Source organism: Sciurus vulgaris (assembly GCF_902686455.1).
Source record: "Sciurus vulgaris genome assembly, chromosome: 1".
Lineage (NCBI taxonomy): Eukaryota > Metazoa > Chordata > Mammalia > Rodentia > Sciuridae > Sciurus > Sciurus vulgaris.
In genome coordinates, this window is record NC_136461.1 from 58,277,870 (window position 1) to 58,297,986 (window position 20,117).

Sequence of the window (20,117 nt, forward strand, 5' to 3'; positions counted from 1 at the left end):
TTCTTCTTCCTTCCTTCCTGCCCTTCTTTCTTTCTTTTTGTGTATGTCTGGGACTTGATCCCAGGACCTCACACATGCTAGGCAAGCACTGAGCTACATCCTCAACCTTTTATTTTATTTTTGAGACAGGGCTCATTAAGTTGCTGATGCTGGCCTTGAACTGGTGATCCTCTTGCCTCGTTGGGATTACAGGCATGTGCCACTATACCATACTGGCTTAAAGATTTCTATATGGTATATGTTATTAATTGTCTTCTGTTGCTGCTACCTATAGAATTAATAAGGTCTTCATTTTCTTTTTCCTTAAGGAACAAAAGATGTTTAAATGCTCACACTCCCCAGGGGGAATATACAGATCCAATCTCTAATTCTCCTAAATCTAAAAGTACTAGATTATCATATGAAAACAATACTAAGATACCACTTTAAAAAAAATGTCAAATTTTAAAGTCACAATTGTAAAAGCAGTTACAATAACACTTCATTTTCTCCAATAATACTATCTTGAGTATTATTTTTGAGAAACTAGCAAACCTAATGAAATGATTTCACAAAACAGGGGAAAAAGACCTACTCAATCATTAGAAAAGAAACATTCCAACTAGATTAAAACAAAAGTGAATGTTAATTTAAAAACTTATACTGAGATCAACCATATCACAAAGTTCTATCACAGGTAATGAAGTAATTTTTTTTCTTATCCCCAAAAAAAAGTATCCAATAAAGTTCATTTTGGTTTTATATCTAATGAAAAGGTAGAAATTAAATACTCATATTCAAGTCAACAGGTTATATTGTATGGATTACAAAAAAGAAATGAAAAAAAGAAACAATTCTACAAAAATGCTTTGTTATAAAAATATTAAATCATTTTACAAAAAAATTCACTCTGAAGAAAGTGCTTGCAACTTTTAAGGGAATGAGTGTGGGTAAGATAAATTCTGTGGAAAACATTCAGATGAAATGTATGTGATTAATACCATTATAAATGTACACAACACCTTAGAAAAAAATGTTGAATAGTTATCAATGAAAAATATTTATTGGCAGTGAAAATAGCCCAGGCCAATTATACCAATGGCTAGGCGATAACTGGTAAACTAGGAGATCAGTTACAGCAATCACCTTTAGGATGACACTAAAACAAATGTAATATTCTTCTAAGAATTAACATGATGATCAGGATTAGAAAATGCCATTAAGTAGGAATTCGGTCTCTCAAGTACTCCAGTATAGCGGCGGTTCCTTCATTAATATAGCTGCTCGAGGAACACGGAATGGATTTCCATCTAGTAGTAAAGTTCTAAAACAAAAGAGAAATTGAGAATTTCAACACTTTCTATTAGTGAGATTTTTTTTAATGGAAATAATTTTTACTTGCATTCCACAAATAAAATGGATATTTTTCATATTTGTCCCCTTTCAAAACTGAACATTTAAATAGTTGGAATTACAACTAAAATAAGAATTCAAACAACATAAGTTGAACAACTATTGGGTAAAAGATAATGTACATTCCTTGACTCAATATTTTTAACAATCTTATGCTATTGGATATGAATATTCATTTTACAGATGAGGAAGCATATTTACAGGGGTAAGACAGATTTGTTGAAGTTAAAACAGCTGCAAATGATACAGTTGTGATTTGAACTACCATTCTGTCTAGCTTCTTCCCAATCTTATAACACCACATACTACCTGACTGCATTAGATTTAGACAAGTATTAGAATAAGCAAACTGTCAAGTACCCATGCCAAGGACTATAACGTAATCAATGTAGTATGTCCTCCTGGCCCTGCAAAACATTAATATATATCTCACCCCTCCCTCTGTTGAGCAGACATACACACAACAGTCTTCTGTGTTTGTAAATAAGGTTCACTTTAGATTTAAGTGCTTGTTCTTTTGTTATTTACACAATTAATGAAATATCCTCAATTTGAAGAGACAATTTGTAACATCTTAAGAATTTGTCAAATGACTTACACCATATTATACCGTTTATCTAAATTATATCTTCAAATATTTGTTTCTTTTAAAGATGTAGTTGAATTTCTAGAAAAAGGAGTTAGAGTTGAACCTCATTATTCACAGATTTCATATCTGCAAATCTACCTACTCATTAAATTTTGTTTGTAACCCCAAAATCAATGTGTGACACTTCCAAGGTCATTCATGGACATGCACAGGGAATAAAATTTGAGTCATCAGACTGGTGTGACCCCAGTTGAAGTCATACAAGGTGAGGTTCTGCCTTCTTGTTTCAGCTCTTACACTGTAAACAAATGTCATTTCTGTGGTCCATTTGGTGCCACATTTTTAAAATTTCTGTACTCTGTTGGTGATTCTACTGTTAAAAATGGCCCCCAAGTGTAGTGCTGAAGTGCTATCTAGTTTTCTTTAAGCCCAAATATGCCTTCTGGAGAAAACACATATGTGGGGTAAGCTTTAGTCAGGCATAAATTATAGTGCTGTGGGCCATGAATTTAACGTAAATGAAGGAACAGTAATGTCTTTATACTGAAACACACACAAACTAAGTTTATGTATTGATGGGTATATGAAAATATTGTGACCAAACTCTTGGAAAAACCTTACCCTATACTTCCACTAGAAACACTAGTTCAATATTCACTAAATAAGTTCATAGTAATTTTGTAGAACATGACTAGAGCAAATAATGAGAATCAACTATACTCATCGTCTATAATTTACAATATGAGGTACCACAGCAGATGCCAGTGCTACCCCAGTGAAGTGAAATATGTCAATTAAAATGCAGTTATCACTAATTAAGATACTTCTAACATTCTACTTAACTAGTTAGCTTTTCATTAACATCTGGAACTCCTTTTATATGCATGTAAGCGGCACTTATTAGGTGCTTACTATGTTCTAAGTATGGGAACATCTCTTTTCTAAAAGACAAAAAAATAAGTCCAAATCAGAATACAGAGTAATTTTGCTTGGAGAATAGGGATGGTTTTCAAAAGAAATAGATGAGAACTGAGCATGGTGGCACACGCCTGTAATCCCAGGGCTCAGGAATCTGAGGCCAGCCTCAGCTACTTAATGAGGCCCCTGAGCAACTTAGTGAGACCCTGTCTCAAAATGAAAGATAAAAAGTGCTGGGATGTGGTTCAGGTTAGGCACCCACAAGTTCAATTTCTGGCACTTACCCCTCCCACCAAAAAAACTCCCAAAGATGGAGAAAATACTACTAGAAACAACAGCATATTTATACACATATAAGAAAACATATATATAAACATGAAAATATGTGGTAAAATTTGAAAAACAGAATGGCGATTTTGAGTCTTGTTAATCATTATTTTAACAGGATATTAAGTTTGTTACTTCACTTTCTAAAAGATTATCTGAACAACAACAAATCACTTCAACAAATGAACTGAATAAATGGAAAAATTCAGTAGACTGGTATACCTTAAGTTCACACAATTACCAAGCTCTGGTGGAATTTGTAGGAGATCATTATTTGAAGGTCCAATGTGGTCAGATTTTCCATCATCCTCATTTTCTGAGCATCCACAGATCCAACCTGATGTTACTAATCGAACTGTTTCAAGCGTTGAGATACAATACAAAACTTCAGGTAGCATTTTGAACCTGTTAATATAAACAGAACACCTAAATATACTATAATCGGAGGCTCAAATCCTTAAAATAGATGAGCTTAAGTTTTATACCCTGAAATAATATTTACATTAGTGTATTTTACAATATATTTGGTATGTGTCCTAAATTCAAACTTTCCAGAAAATAAAGAAAATGGGACTAACTCTAGAAACCTTGAGATACATATTAGACAGACTATATTGATTAAATAAAATCAAAACTTTAAAATAAAATTTCCTATATTTTTCTGTTCATTCAGGAGATAAGAAAATCTTCCTCAGATTTTCTATTCAATATCTTCATGCAGATATTCTTCCTTAGTTCATATACACTTCGTATGAGTTGCTTGCCCATATATTATGTAAATTTGATATTTATATTTTGATTTGACTGAGTCATCCACAATGAGTACACTATGGATTTCTTAAAAATGATAGCAAACTGCATAGATTCTGACATCCTTCTCCAAATCAATCCTGAGGATGCCACAAGAAGGAGAAAGGCTGATGGTGCTCTGAGCCATTCTCACAATTAACAAAATCATGGAGGAACCCTTCAGGGATATACACTATCCCAGTTTCAGTAGTGGTAAACAGTAACCTGAACTAGCAAAGAAAAGGGCAGGCTGATGGAGAACCTTTTATCTGTGACTTTTTCACTTCACTACTGCCCTTCTTTCCTTCCTTTGTTGTTTGGATGCAAAAGAAGTGATAATGATAGGGAAACTCAAGAAAACTCTGAAGTTTCAGTGGCACTGAGTCAATAACCAAGAATACAATTCAGCTGAGAGCTCAATAGCTCAATGGAGAAACTGATAACTCAATCTCTAGGTAAAATTAGGAGAGAGCTGAGCAATGCATATATTTTTTAAATAATGACAATAATGGTATACCACTATACATGACAAAAACAATATTGAAAAAGAGAACAAAAAAGTATGTATTTTAACATTTCTATGTATCAGCTTCCTCATCTATAAGGAATAATATGAGTACTAAACTATATAATATAAATTTGTTCTAAGGACTAAATAAATATATTTGAAAACCTTTAGAACATCCTGGATTACAGTAAATATTAGCTATTAATAGTTTTATTAAATTGCTGTTAGAATTAATTTTTATCATAACAAACAATATGCTATGGTTGCTAACACCCTTACTTTTGGGCAAAACCACGTAGACTCTAATCCCAGCTCTATAACTTACCACATATGTACACCTTAAGTAATTTATTTAACTTTGAATCTTTGATTTTTAAATAGACATACAACACAATCTACCATATAGGATTTTTGTACAGAGGGATAATTCATGTACTACTAGCAGCAGATAAATAGCTTCTCATAAGTATTAGTTATTCCTACTTATCTGCAGAATCTGATAGTGTTTGTAGAAAATCTGTTCACTTATCTTAAAAGCCTTAAGGGGCTAATTATTGTTCAAATACCCAACCTTATCTATCTCTGCTATACCAAAACTCCTCAATTTATATAGCAAAGAATACTGAATTTCTTGAAGTTTTTCCAACATACCATGTTTTATATGTTTGGGCCTCAGCATATGTTATTTGTTCTAACTGGGATGCCTTCTCCCCCAAGTGCCTGGCAAACATCTATTCAAGCCTTAGTTTCAATGCTACCTCCACTACCTTCAGTTAATCTCAGGGACCTTTCCTATGCACTATGTTTCCATCATAACAATTATGATTATTTACCTTATTATTACAATTATTTATTTTGTATTATTTGTCTTTCTACTAAGCTACAGGTTTCTACAAATTGTAAAATGGAACAAAAAATCTGCTAGACATCAATTGTAAGAATTCTAAGAAAGCAACATCACTTGATTCTAAATAAAACAAGATGAAATAAAATCTGGATATTGAAATAAAGTAAATATGGGTTCTTTTTGTTAATTCATTCTTTTAATTGTTTTCTCTAGTAAGAAAGATCAATATAGTTTCCATAGAATGGCTGTTGGAATTATCTCTTTTCTTACCTATTAAAGGAAAGATTGATCGTTTGTAGTCTTATCAACAATTTCATTTCTTCTGGCAAAGAATTTAAAAAATTGTTCCTAAATTGGAAATCAAAATAGAGCAAAATAAAAATTTTATGAGTCTAATTAATGATTAAAATTTTGAGCAGAAAAAAGTGCACATATCAGTTTGTCAGTCCTTAATCTGATCTCATTAATGCTGAATTCTGAGTCAGCTGGTTCAAGCATTTGACTAGTGTGTCAAATCTAAATAACACCAATATGCAACCCAATGATAATGAAAACAACTTTTTAATAATATTCAACAGGGTAAACATTGTAAACTATACTCTTAATTTTTTAGCTTTCATTTTATTTATTTATTTATTAATCTCTTAACTCTTTCAAATTGAGTTCAGCAATATTTCTCACAGTCTAGGCCCTTCAGAACATGATGGTAATCCCACATAAAACAAATATTCTCTCAGCATTAACATATGTCTTGCAAACAGACATGACATTTTACTCCAAGAAGAACATTACAGGAAAAAAATAAAATGAGTTAAAGAGATTTTATAGGTTTGGAAACCTGGATCTTTTTACTTACAAGCTATTAAGCAAGTTCATTTATATTTTAAGTATAGTGTTTCAATTTGCACAGTGAATTTTTTTTTTTTTAGATGTATAATGAACATGGCAGTAAATAGAATCTTATTCATTGTTGGAAGGATCTGGGAACAATGTTAGAAGAAAGGTTAACAGGAAGGCAGAGACAGACAAACTACAAGCAGAAAACATTTGTAATAAAATTATTCCCAACCAGGTGTCTATTAAAACATACTAATTTTCTCTAACCTCTTTCTTTGGGTTCAAAAGTCAAACCCTTATATTTCAGTTTTATAATTATGTTAAAATGAACCCCTAATATTATGTGTAACCCAAAGAAACTAGTAAAAAGTCAACCACGAGTGTGATGGCCCACACCTGTAATCCCAAGGGCTCCAGGAGGCTGAGGCAGGAGGAGTTCAAAGTCAGCCTCAGCAACTTAGTGAGGTACTTAGCAAAGGACCTGGGATTGGCCCAGTGGTTAAGCATCACTGGGTTCAATGCCCGGTACCCAAAAAAAAAAAAGTCAGGTCCAAAGAGTAACAGTCTTACTTTCTATGGTGAGACCTATGTCCTTTTTCCATTATTTTTCCCCAACTATTATCTGTATTAGGTTGTGGTATAATAACCATTGCTGATTACTATTCTTTTCCTAGAGAGTGTTATAGTTACTGATATCAGATATAAAAGTAAAATTTGGTCATTTAATTAGAAACTCCCAGTTATGGATACAGACAGTCCCATTCATATAAACAAAAGACTGGGGGCAAAAAAGAAATAAAGACAGCAGCAACAGGGACACGGATTCATTCCCTCAGCTCCATCACTATGGAACTAAAATATCATTTACAGTTTCCTGTAAAGAAAACCGTTTGCCATCCCCATATAGAAGCAGTTAAATATCTAGTGAGAGCTGAGTGTTAGTATATTTTGCTTGAATCCCATAAGTAAAAAATCATCTGTCTGCAAGAACAAAGCCTAAAAAAGATATAACTTAGTGGTTACTTGAACACTGAGCAAAGCAGGAACAGCTATTCTTTAAATGAATGATAACACATCTAGAATAAATTTAAAAACATGGGAAAGCCCAAGCAATAGAGATATAGTTTACAAAAAAAAAAAAAAAAGATTCTAAGCAAACAAATAATTTTAAACTAACCATTGAGAATCTATTGGTACCCTTAAAGAACTGTCATACTTCGATTTCCATCACTTTAAGTTGGACACACTTAAACCTCCTATTACTTCTACAGAAATTAAAGCAGTTTCTTTTTGTTGTCCAGTTTTTTTTCTTTAAACTTTATTTATGGCCTTGTGTATTTAATGGACTATTTTGAAACCAAGTAGTTTCCTTAAAGAGAACCCTTGCAAGCTGCTGTGCCAGCACGGGGTGTACCAATTTTATGCTATTTACTTGCAGGAAATAAGCAATAAAAAGGAAGTATTTTCCATTTGTTATTTGTAATTTTGCTTAGGCAGGAATCTCAATAATGTGCTATTATTTTTAACATTTTTTTAAATAATTCTGTCTTATCACAATTTATAAAGTGCTTACAAATGATGTCTGATTCAAACGTTTCTTTAATACTTAACTTTAGATTTCCTTTATAATATTATTAATAAACTAAAGAGCAGCTTCCATACTTACATATGAAAACATGACAAAAAGGGCAAGTTATGCAAAACTTGAAGACAAGTCATAATTTTAAAAAAGTCAAACAACAGAAGCAATAAATACCTTAGATCTAAAAAAGTCAATTTTTGAAGCATACATAACTCCAAGGATATAGAGGAAAGCTTATTAAAACTGAGATTGACATCAGAAACCATTTCCTTCAGTTCTACAATCCTGAAACAAAAATAGTTGTTAAAAAATGTTAGCACTGAATTCACTACCAGAACTTCAAAACAATAGCAGATCATAATAGAATACTATATTATTTCTAATTATGATTTTGTTTTACATTTTCACAAAAATTTTAAAAAATAAAGTTTAGATATATAACTAATAAAAAATTTTAAAAATTAAATAAGCTTACTATCATTTGTCTAAGAACTTCTAGTTGACCCTAACTGTATGATGAAGTTTAATTTTAATATATACTTATTCTGGGGCTGAGGATATACCTCAGTTGGTAGAGTACTTACCTTGCATGCACAAGGCCTTGGGTTCAATCCCTGGTACCACCACCACCACAACAAAAATCTTATTCTGAATTTACACCAATTGTGATACAAAAAGGAAAAATCAGATCTAAGAAATTTTTATACTTATTCTGTTAATGACCTGAATCCATAAAATAAATTGTTGAACATATATCTATATCATAGTAGTATTTTCTGTAGATTACTTAATATTATGTCTGGTACTCACATATATTAAAAAATATATATAGAGATATATAATTATATATCTATATATAAAAATCTATGTATATAAAATTTTATTTTTATTTTTTTGTGGTACTGGGAATTAAATTCAAGGTTTCATACACACTGGGTAACTTCTCTACTACTGGGCTATACCCTCACTCTACCTCAAAATATTTTAAAAATATATCAACTTTTTTTTTAACAGTACCCATTATCTAAATTTTCATTCATTTCATGATGATTACAAGAAAATGAGATTAATTCCTAGGTTTGGTAAGTGTCACCACTAAGCAGCTTAGGTTAAAAACTTAAAGAAGAAATATTAAACATTCTAAAGTAAGTCTAATCAAGCTTAGTAGTTTTAATTACACTATAATTGCTAAGAAATGAAAGTTAAACTATAACAAATCATTTTTAGTTTATCACATTAGCAAAGAAAAAAGAATGTGAAATGCTGTGCAGAAGATGGAATAAAAGAGTTCCAAATAACTGACACAAATTTTTTTAAAAAAATTATTAGATACATGCATTATAAGTTAAATTCTTTGACTTAGTAATTTTTCTGGAAATTTGGCCTAAAGAAAAAATGATTTATTGTTATTAACTTTGTTATGTAGGTAAATTAGATTTTTAAAGTTGTTTATAATATAGGTAAACAAATATATAATTCCAGATAGGAATTGCTTGAAATAAAGTATCTTTAAGATAACAGAATATATCAGTGATAGGACTATAATTCGTAAGTCGTGGTCCAAAATCTTATGAATATATATTGTTTTTATAATCTGAAAGTATGGTAAAACATATGAACTATAAATTAAAAATGTAAGAGAGGAATGGTTTAGAAATTTTCTAAAGCAAAGTATGTTTTTATTATCTTTCTTCTTTGACCTTCTAAGTTGCTAAAAAAGTGACACAATAGCTATGGTAACAGACTAACAATGTTTTGCATAAGAAGAACCACATTGCAGAATCAAATGAGAAAGTAATAAGATAAGATCTCTTAAATCTATCTTAATTCCTGAATTACTTGTTTGATCCTAGTTCCCCCATCCTATCTGCAAGCAAATCTAAACGCTCAACTATTCTATCAAATATCCTCTCAGTCGTTTAAACAAGAAACAATCAGAAAATGGACCAGACCTCCTTTTGCAATGAATGTTCTTAAAGTTGTCATCTTTCAGGACCTATAGTTCTATATTTTATAAACAGAATAAACTTCATACTTTGGCTAGCTTTTAAAAATTTTAAACATATGAAAAAATTTGGGGACATTTAGATGAAAGCCATTCTATTTTCTCAATATATCCTTCTCCTCATTTTTTTTTTCACTTTTAATATGTAAGTGCTTACTAAGTACTAAGCCTGGTTAAATGCAATATGTGGATTTTGTTATTTAATTCTTATAAACAGATATTATTATTATTCCTACTTCACAGGTGAGGAAACCAAGAGAAGCTATGTAACCTGATCAGAAAGGCAAGTGAGTTCTAATAATTGCAAGTGAAGAACTCTTTCAGAGAAGAAATTATTAACAGGGTTCAATTTTGCTTTTTTTTAATCAATAGGAAATTTCAGTGGCTTGGCAATTCATTAACATAAGGTCCAAAATGAAATTCCTATTAATTCACATAGACCTGGCATTGTATGATCTCTTAATAATTTTCCTTCAATATTTCATTATATAGAAAAAGTAACAATATTTTAATAACTTTAATACCTATTTTCCTAGTTTACAATGTAAAAGAGTAACAAACTTTGAAAAACTCTCTCTACCTCCCAGAAAAAATACAAGTGTCTCAGACATTTCGCTATATTCCTCTAATATTAATAAGTCATGTCTTAGTAGAAACTGCCTCATGAATAGTTCTTACCTTTTTGGAATTTCACATAGTTGATTCTTACTGAAGTTAACAGAAGTGATGATGTTGTTTTTTATTGCATCAAAAACTTCATCAGGAATCAAAGTTGCTTGCTTATCACTAAATGAAAAATGGTATAAAAAATGAAATATTCTTAATAATTCAGAAAGATGATTATTATTATTCTTTTTAAAAGGCCTTTAAATATTTTATGAAAAATTTCAAGGTAGAGATTATGAAGTTTTACAAAGAATGGCACAAAAATTTACCAGTTCACTGTTTGGAATTTAGACAATGAACTGTGTTACAACACATTGTGCCACACTTTCTGCATACGTACATATGAAAATGTGAACAAAAATAGAAATACTTTCAGAGTCTAGGAAATCTAGAAGTCATACATAGTAAATGGATATGTCTACCTCTGACTAAAAAATTCATAATTTTAAAATTCATAATTTTAAAAGTTAGTTGTTGCCCCTTTTCTTAAAAAATCTGTAAGAGGGGTTATCTGTCAACCACTTTTAAAAGTTCAACATTAGGGGTTGGAGTAGTTGGCTCTGGTAGAGCGCTCTCCTAGTGTTAGTGAGGCACTAGGTTCAATCCTCAAAACCACATAAAATAAATAAATAAAATAAAAAGGTACTGTATCCACCTACAACTAATATATATATATATATATATATATATATATAAAATGTTAAATATTATGCTAAATTAGTTTTCGGTTAGTCACCTAGACAAATTTCTCTCTCCTTTAGTATGTGACCAGGTAGACAGAATAGTGGGCTGAGATAAACTATTCCTGGTTTCACCATTAATGAGTTTGCAATTTACCTTCCTTGAAGCTTAGTACTTTATTTATCCCACATCTTTTGCAGATACCCATATACGTAAATTTTCTTTTATTAAAATTTTCAGTTGAATTTCTTAATAGTTTAATTGAGCAAAAATATAGAACTCTGACATGTATAGATTTATCAATTTGTGGTGATATTATAATTAGCCATCATTCTTACTTTTTTTTTTTTTTTTACAATGATTTAATGCCTAACACAATGTCATTCACTTTAAAGAAACTTCAATGGAATGCCAAATGAATGACTATAAGGACTACATGGACGAGAGAACAGTTGTTACATGGAACTGTGTAAGAAAGTCATCATAATACAGAGAGGAAAAAAGACAGACAAAATCCCAGTTATTATGTCTTCCACTTCTGCTTTAGCACCCCATTTTCTGTTCTACAGATATAGCATTTTCATATTTCCCCAATTATAAATGCTAAAAATCATGGGTAAATGATTTATGCTAATCAAACTTGAGAGTCATACTACTTTCAGAATTTAGTTGAATGCATTATACTTGTTTATTTTAAAAGAATACTTGGTTCAAATTAAAGTCTCTAAGAATAATAAGTTACAATAAAAAGTTATAATCCAAGCAACCTAACATGTACGTTTTTTCATGCTTTTGTAGCATCTATGCCCTTAAAAAGTAGGAATGTTATGCTACTTTTGGATCAAGACTACTTTATAAAGTTATGCATAAATAAATACCATAGTCTTCAGAAAGTATCTAGTATAGTGACTAGCAACAGGATAAGGACTCAATAAAACATTCAGGTGGAAGGAATGGAAGATAAGATAAGGACAAAATGACATTCTAAGCTAAGGAATCTATGACAGGAATTAAGTCTATTTCATCAATTAATGTATTCAAGGCACCCAGCAAGAATTTGGTACTTAACAGATTCCTAAGAACATCTACTGAACCAGATACATTATGTGGAAGATGTGCTAAGGTAACAATGCTATATGAGAAGAGGAACACAATATATGTGCAGAGGAATACTGTCTATGTTAGAGTGGCCAAAAGAAACTGGCTTAGAGGAGTGATTACATACATCAAAGAGTGGCAAACAAGACATGAGAACAATGTGCATGGAAAATTGAGATCATTCGTCCTTTAGTTTTTGAGATGGCTTATCTCACTTAGCATGCTATTCTCCAATTTCATCCACTTGCCTGCAAAGGAATAATTTTATCACTCTTCATGGTGGAGTAATATTCCATTGTATATATATGTCACAGTTTCTTTATCCATTCATCAACTGAAGGGTATCTAGGTTGGTTCCACAATCTGCTATAGTGAATTGAGCAGCTATGAACATTGATGTGGCTGTATCTCTGTAGTATGCTGCCTTTAAGTCCTTTGGGTATAGGCCAAGGATAGGATAGATGGGTCAACTAGTGGTTCCATTCCAAGCTTTCTGAGCAATATCCATACTGCTTCCAGAGTGGCCTGCACTAATTTGCAAACCCCACCAGCAATGTATGAGTGTACCTTTTCCCCCACATCCTCGCCAACACCTATTGTTGCTTGTGTTCTTGATAATCGCCATTCTAATTGGGGTGAGATGAAATCTTAGGGTAGTCTTTTGATTTGCATTTCTCTTATTTACTAGAGATGTTGAACATTTTTTTTCATATATCTGTTGATTGCTTGTACATCTTCTTCTGTGAAGTGTCTGTTCATTCCCTTAGCCCATTTGTTGATGGATTATTTATATTCTTGGTGTAGAGTTTTTTGAGTTCTTTATAGATTCTGGAAATTAGCGCTCTATCTGAAGTATGGCAAGATATTCTCCCACTCTGTAGGCTCTCTCTTCACATTACTGACAGTTTCCTTGCTGAGAGAAAGCTTTTAGTTTGAATCTATCCCAGTGGTGATACTAGACTATCTTTTTTATTTCTTGTGCTATGGGAGTCCTGTTAAGGAAGTCGATCCTAAGCCAACAAGTTGAAGATTTGGACCTACTTTTTCTTCTATAAGATGCAGGGTCTCTGATCTGATTCCGAGAGTCCTTGATCCATTTTGAGTGAGTTTTGTGCAGGGGAGAGATAGGATTAGTTTCATTCTGTTGCATATGGATTTCCAGTTTTACCAGCACCATTTGTTTGAAGAGGCTATCTTTTCTCCATTGCATATTTTTGGCACCTTTGTCTCATATGAGAAATTGTATTTATTGGGTTTGTGTCCATGTCCTCTATTCTGTACCATTGATCTACCTGTCTATTTTGGTACCAATACCATGCCGTTTTTTTGTTACTATTGCTTTGTAATAGAGTTGAAGATCTGGTATTGCGATACCCCCTGCCTTCACTCTTTCTACTGAGGATTGCTTTAGCTATTCCTGGGTTCTTATTCTTCCAGATGAATTTCATAATTGCTTGCTCTATTTCTGTAAGGTACGTCATTGGGATTTTAATTGGAATTGCATTGAATCTGTATAGCACTTTTGGTAGTATGGCCATTTTGACAATATTAATTCTGCTTATCCAAGAACATGGGAGATCTTTCCATCTTCTAAGGATGAAATTGGAGGATATCATGCTAAGTGAGATAAGCCAATCTCAAAAAACTAAAGGACGAATGATCTCACTGATAAGCGGATGAGGACATATAAGGGGGGGTATGAGGGGTTAGTGTTAGGATTAGGGTTAGGTTTAGGGTTAGGGATAAGGAGGGTGGTAAGAATGGAGGAAGGAGTACTGTATAGAGGGAAAAGAGGGGTGGGAGGGGTGAGGGGAAGGGAAAAAAATAACAGAATGAATCAAACAATATTGCCCTATATAAATTTATGATTTTTAATTAAAATAAATTTTTTTAAAAAATTGATGATGGATAAAGAAACTTGTGGTATATAATATAATAATGGAATATTACTCTGCCATAAAGAATGATAAAATTATGGCATTTGCAGGCAAATGGATGAAAACTGGAGAATATCATGCTAAGTGAGATAGCCAATCTCAAAAAACCAAAGGACGAATGATCTCACTAATAAGCGGATGATGACACACAATGGGGGGTGGGAGGGGGGCAAGAATGGAGGAATAAAGGACTATAGAGGGGAAAAGAGGGGTGGGAGGGGGGGGGGAAGGCAAAAAAATAACAGAATGAATCAAACAACATTACCCTATGTAATTTATGATTACACAAATGGTATGCCTTTACTCCATGTACAACATAGAAACAACATGTATCCCATTTGTTTACAATAAAAAAAAAATTTCTTAATGGCATGAAAAAAAAAGAAAAAAGAAAAGTGGACCATTGAAATGGAAGACTGTTTGCTGACTGTTGAGAACATGCTTCTACTGATACAGTAAGGATAAGTGGCCAGACCCTGATGATGGTTGTGTTGATTCTTCATAAAATCTAGTCACCCATCTGACTTGAGTCTGTCTTCTTCTGTTTCCATGCAATACCTGTACATGAACCAATCACCAAAAACTCCTGACAGTATGTCTTATTTTTATTATTGTTGCCTTAGATAGTACTGAAAGAATACTTGACAAGTAACTTCGATCTTTGCAAAGGTATCATCTTTCCCCAATATTAATACACTTCCACAATGAATAAAAAATTTTTCGGCTTTATCTTGATTTATATAACAACATTGTAATGGCTTCAGTTTAAAGTATCTGCTATAAGAGGACCTTATAACTATGATATAGTTATCTAATAATATTCAGATAAATTAACAGGGTACAGCTCTCATGCTTTTTGCCTGTTTTTCAGGGTTGAACTAAAGGATACTTATCTCTATTTACTAAGATAGCCTTACCTTCCAATATTAAAACTCTCTTTGCATATTGATTGCTGACGTCAAAGAACTTTATTACCAATACTATCCCTCTTTTATCTTATTTTACATTAATATTATTTTTATAATTATATTATAATTATTTTATATTTAAAATTAAAATATTATTAATACAACAATCTATCTCAAGCATAACACAAATCACATAAAGAATGGGCATTTAAGTTCATTATACTTTTAATGTGCATTTATTTCATCATTCTTTTTGTAACTGCTATTATTCTAGGGGTACTTTAATTTTCTTACCAACTGTCCCTTTTCTAAAGGATTCTTTCTTAGAAGTTTCCTATGTGTTTTGTAATGTTTTAAAAAAATTACTCCAAAAACTCCACCCAAATGACTGCTAGAGCTAATAAATTTGACAAAGTAGCAGATTACAAAATAAACATACCAAAATGAACTGCTTTCCTATTACCAACAATGAATCTGCCAAGAAAGAAAGCAGGGAGGAAACACTTTATCCAAAATAACCTCAAATAACAAATAAGAAAATATTAGAAATAAATCTAACCAAGAGGTGAAAGACCTCTGCAATGGAAACTATAAAACACTGTGAAGAAAGAAATTGAAGAAGATCTCAGAAGATGGAAAGATCTCCCATGTTCATTCAATAGGCAAAATTAATGTTATTAAAATGGCAATACTACCAAAATCTATAAACAGCTTCAATGCAAGTCCCATCAAAATATCAATGACATTCTTCACAGAACTAGAAAAATCCTAAGATTCATTTGGAAGAATAAAACACCAGCCAAAGCAATTTTTAAGCCAAAAAAGCAATACTGGAGGCATCACAAATTATATTACAGAGTTATAATAATAAAACACTGCATGGAACTGGCATAAAACAGACACAGAGACCAATAGTACAGAATAGAATACACACGAGACAAACCCACATGTCTGCAGTCATCTGCGTCCCTTGATAAAGGCTCCCAAAAACATACGCTGGAGGAAAAGACAGCCTTTTTAACAAATGATGCTGGGAAAACTGGTTATTCACATGTAAAAGAATGAAACTATACCTTATTTCTCACCCTGCACAAATTCAACTCAAAAATGAATCAAAACCTAGAAATGAAACAGAGAAAACTATGCTACTCCTAGAAGATGATATAGGTCAACACTTACACTACATAGGCATAGCCAACAATTTATTCAATAGGACCCCTACAGCTCAGGAACTAATGCCAAAGTTAATAAATGGGATGGCCATCAAACTAAAAAGCTTCCCAATAGCACAAGAAATATTAGGAATGTGAAGAGGAAACTTGAGAGAATGGGAGGAAAATCGTTGCTAGTTACTCTTTTGACAAAGGATTAATACATAGAATATATAAAGAACTCAAAAAAACACCAAAAACCAAATAACCCAATTAATAAATGGGCAAATAATTAGACAAAAATGGCCAACAGGTAGAGGAAAAAATGTTCAACATCTTTAGCAATTAGGGAAATGCAAATCAAAACTACACTGAAGATATCAGTCCGAAGGTAATCATCACGAATGCAAATAATAAATACTAGAGAGGATGTGAAGGAAAAAAGGAACATTTTCCCACTGTTGATGATATGGTAAATTAGTACAAACACTATGGAAATCAGTATGGAATTTCCTTAAAAGACTAGGCATGGAAGCACCATAGACCCAACTGTACCACTCCTTTATATTTAGAAGAATTAAAGTCATCCATACTATAGTGACACCTGGATACACATGTGTATAGCAGCACAATTCACAATAGCCAAACTATGGAACCAGCCTAGGTATCATCAAAGGATGAATGGATAAAGAAAATGTGGTTTATTTACACAATGGAAAGGGAGGGTGGGAACTTCATGAAAATCAAAGGGAGATCAGTAAGGGAAGGAGTAAGACAGGAAGAGGTGGGGAGGCAGGGGGGGAAGTGTTTGGGAATGACACTGGCCAAATTACACTATTATACTGGGTGCATGTATGAATATGTAACAAGGAAGGCCACCATTACATACAGCTATAATGCACCAATTTAAAAAAAAACGAGCAAAGAGGGGAAGAAATGAATTACATACCTGTAGTCTAATATTTTTAATGCGACAATGGCATGTATTGACTCTGGACTCCACTTGGGTAGTGTCATGGCAGTCTCAGCAACAGAGCCACTTTGGCTAGGACCATCATCTGGCAAAGAAAAGGCATATAAAACCAATATTTATATTAGAAAGTCATTTTCAAAATTAACTCAAATCTCTATCAAGAACATATTAGTTAAAATAGATAAAATTATACAATACAGCTTTAAACCCACTGATAAATCCTACTCTAAGGATATTTAGCAGGAAGAAAGAATCTTCATGTAATAACTATAGTGTCTAAGAATCTTCCTCTTTTTTTTCTTTTTTTAAGCACTCTACCAACTGAGCTATATCCCCAGCCCCAGACTCTTCCTCTTAATCAAAATAATATGGTCCATAGATGAAATTTGTTAACAAAATAGTATTTTCCTCAAATATCTACCAAATAATATAGCTAGCTTTAGTTTAGAATACAATAAAGCTAATCATTGTTTTTCTCTTAAAATCCACAAATTACAGTCACGCTCTTAGATATTTTCTGTTTCTTAGCAAATATGATTTTATTTGCAATATATATTTTCCTAACATATGTGTATGATCACATATTTGCACATCATCAACCACTTTAAAAATTTTTGTTTTGTTTTGTAGATGGACACAATACCTTTGTTTTTTATTTATTTGTATATGGTGCTGAGGATCAAACCCAGTGCCTCACTCGTGCTAGGCAAGCACTCTACCACTGAGCACAAGCCCAGCCCCATCAACCCTTTACTAAATTTCAGAGACTATTTACCACTGCCATCATATGGTATTTAAAAAACAAAACAAAACAAAAGAAATAAACATTTAAAAGAAATGACTTTGTGTGTTTTGTTTTTTTGATTGGATTCTTTTGGCAAAATAAGACTTGAACAATTGAAGAGAAGTAATAAAACTATTCATTTCAACAATGTGAAAAAGATGAAATAGTCCCAGAAGTCATTAACATAAACATAAGACACTCCAAAGGAAACTAAGAATTAGTGATCTCACTGATCCTGCTTTAGCCCAGTAGGTATTCAGTAAGTATTTATTGGACTATTACTAAGTATGTTTCTCTTGCCTTGAGTTTACCAGTTATTCATTAATCAATAACAATTAAAATACATGTACCCTTTTTGTGAATTTAAAAAAACAGCCAGGTAGTGCACACCTGTAATCCCAAGTAGGACTCAGGAGGTTGAGGCAAGAAAGGATTTTAAGTTCAAAGCTAGCTTCAGCAACATAGCCTCAGCACCTAAACAACTTAGTGAAAGCTTGTCTCAAAATAAAAAATAAAAAGGACTGGGGATGTGGCTCAGTTGTAGAGCAACCCCTGGTTCAATCCCTGGAATCAAAATAATAGTAGTAATAATAAACAAACATCCACTTTGAAAAAAATAATTTTTCATGCAAATACAATATGAATACTTTATGCATAAAAGTAGCACAGAACAAATGGGCAGAATATCAACAAATAAAAGACATGAAGGTAAATATAAATATCAAGTGAATACTTTCAGTTTCAGAAATTTCCCAGTAGTTTAATTGTATTACTTGAAAGAATATATAATACTTTGCCAAATTACATAATCAAGAGAAGCAATATTAAAGCAGTGGCAGAACTCAGCATTTTAAAACTACGTATGTATTCTACCATGACTATATATTAAGATAAGATGTTCTTTTTTTTTTTGGGGGGGGGAGGGGGTGCTGGGATCGAAGCCCAGGGCCTTGTGCTTACAAGGCAAGCACTCTACCGACTGAGCTATCTCCCCCAGCCCCCAAGATAAGATATTCTTGACTTCCAAAGAGCTACTTTAATAGTCACCATCAAAAGAACTAAAGAGAGTGGCTATTGATATGGAAAGGGGATTGATGAAAAGATAAATTTATTTCTCATTAATGCTCACATATTGGTTAATTTTTTACATGTATATTTATGTCTATTTTTAAAAAAACCCCTAAATAATAATTTTAAAAATTTCAATTTAAAAAGGCTCACTAAAAGCCAGTCAGAATGAATAAAAACACAATCACATTGAATATATGATCAGAACAATGTCAATGAACAGAAGATCCTACAAGTTTCCAGGGAGAAAAAAAAACAACTTAATTGTGCAGTGACTGATAGTAACACAGCAAATAAGAAATAAATCACACATACAGAAAAGAGGAGAAAGAAATTCTCAAATGTACTTATTTGGTAAGTTAGGAAGGCACGGTGGGTGAGTTAGCTGAATGAGTACCACCCAATCAGGACATCTTCAGAGCTTCAATTCATCCCTCAGAAGCAAATAGACATTCTTCAGCCATGCCAGTAATGTTGAAAATGATCAGAAACCTGACATACCTCACCACCTCTGGGAAATAGAAGCAAAGGGCTTATTTCACTTGCTTAATTATTACTTCATTCTACAGCATTATCCAGCACATTCTAACTGCTAGATAGTACTATGGAAAACATGAAGACAGATGAACTGTATAGTGGACAAAATATATAGAAAAATCACAAAATGGTATAGGAAGTACAATAACAGAAGTATGCTGAAGGATTATTTTTGTGGGAACAGTGTGTTATAGAGTGATGGGAAGGCTTATACAATCTAGAAGGGCCAGGTAAACCCTCCAGGAAAGTAATCACATCAGAAGGGAGTCAAGAACTACAGGTTCTTTAAAAGAATTTGCTTTTTAACATCTTCATTTCAATTCCTATTTCTCTAGTCAAGCCCTTCACTTTTACCACACAAAAGATGAACATAAATCAGTAATGCATACTTAACAGCAATCCTGATTTTAACTCTAATTAGAACAGATGTATTCATTTACGCCACAAACTTTACTATGCTTTCCGCTTTGGCTGTCACCGTATTAGGGGTTAGGAATATAAAAGTAAGACACTGCATGAT

General features: G+C 32.4%; 1 protein-coding gene across 1 annotated transcript in view; it reads right to left on the bottom strand.

The window, feature by feature from the left end:
* Positions 1–217: 217 nt before the first annotated feature.
* Positions 218–20,117, bottom strand: part of LRRC40 (leucine rich repeat containing 40) — a 54,601-nt gene continuing 34,701 nt past the window's right edge. The window contains 9 exon segments of the mRNA XM_079129014.1: positions 218–1,248; positions 1,251–1,303; positions 3,449–3,503; positions 3,506–3,570; positions 3,572–3,631; positions 5,641–5,718; positions 7,964–8,074; positions 10,473–10,580; positions 17,185–17,293. Of these exon segments, the coding sequence (XP_078985140.1) occupies positions 1,199–1,248; positions 1,251–1,303; positions 3,449–3,503; positions 3,506–3,570; positions 3,572–3,631; positions 5,641–5,718; positions 7,964–8,074; positions 10,473–10,580; positions 17,185–17,293 (689 nt within the window). The 3' untranslated portion in view covers positions 218–1,198.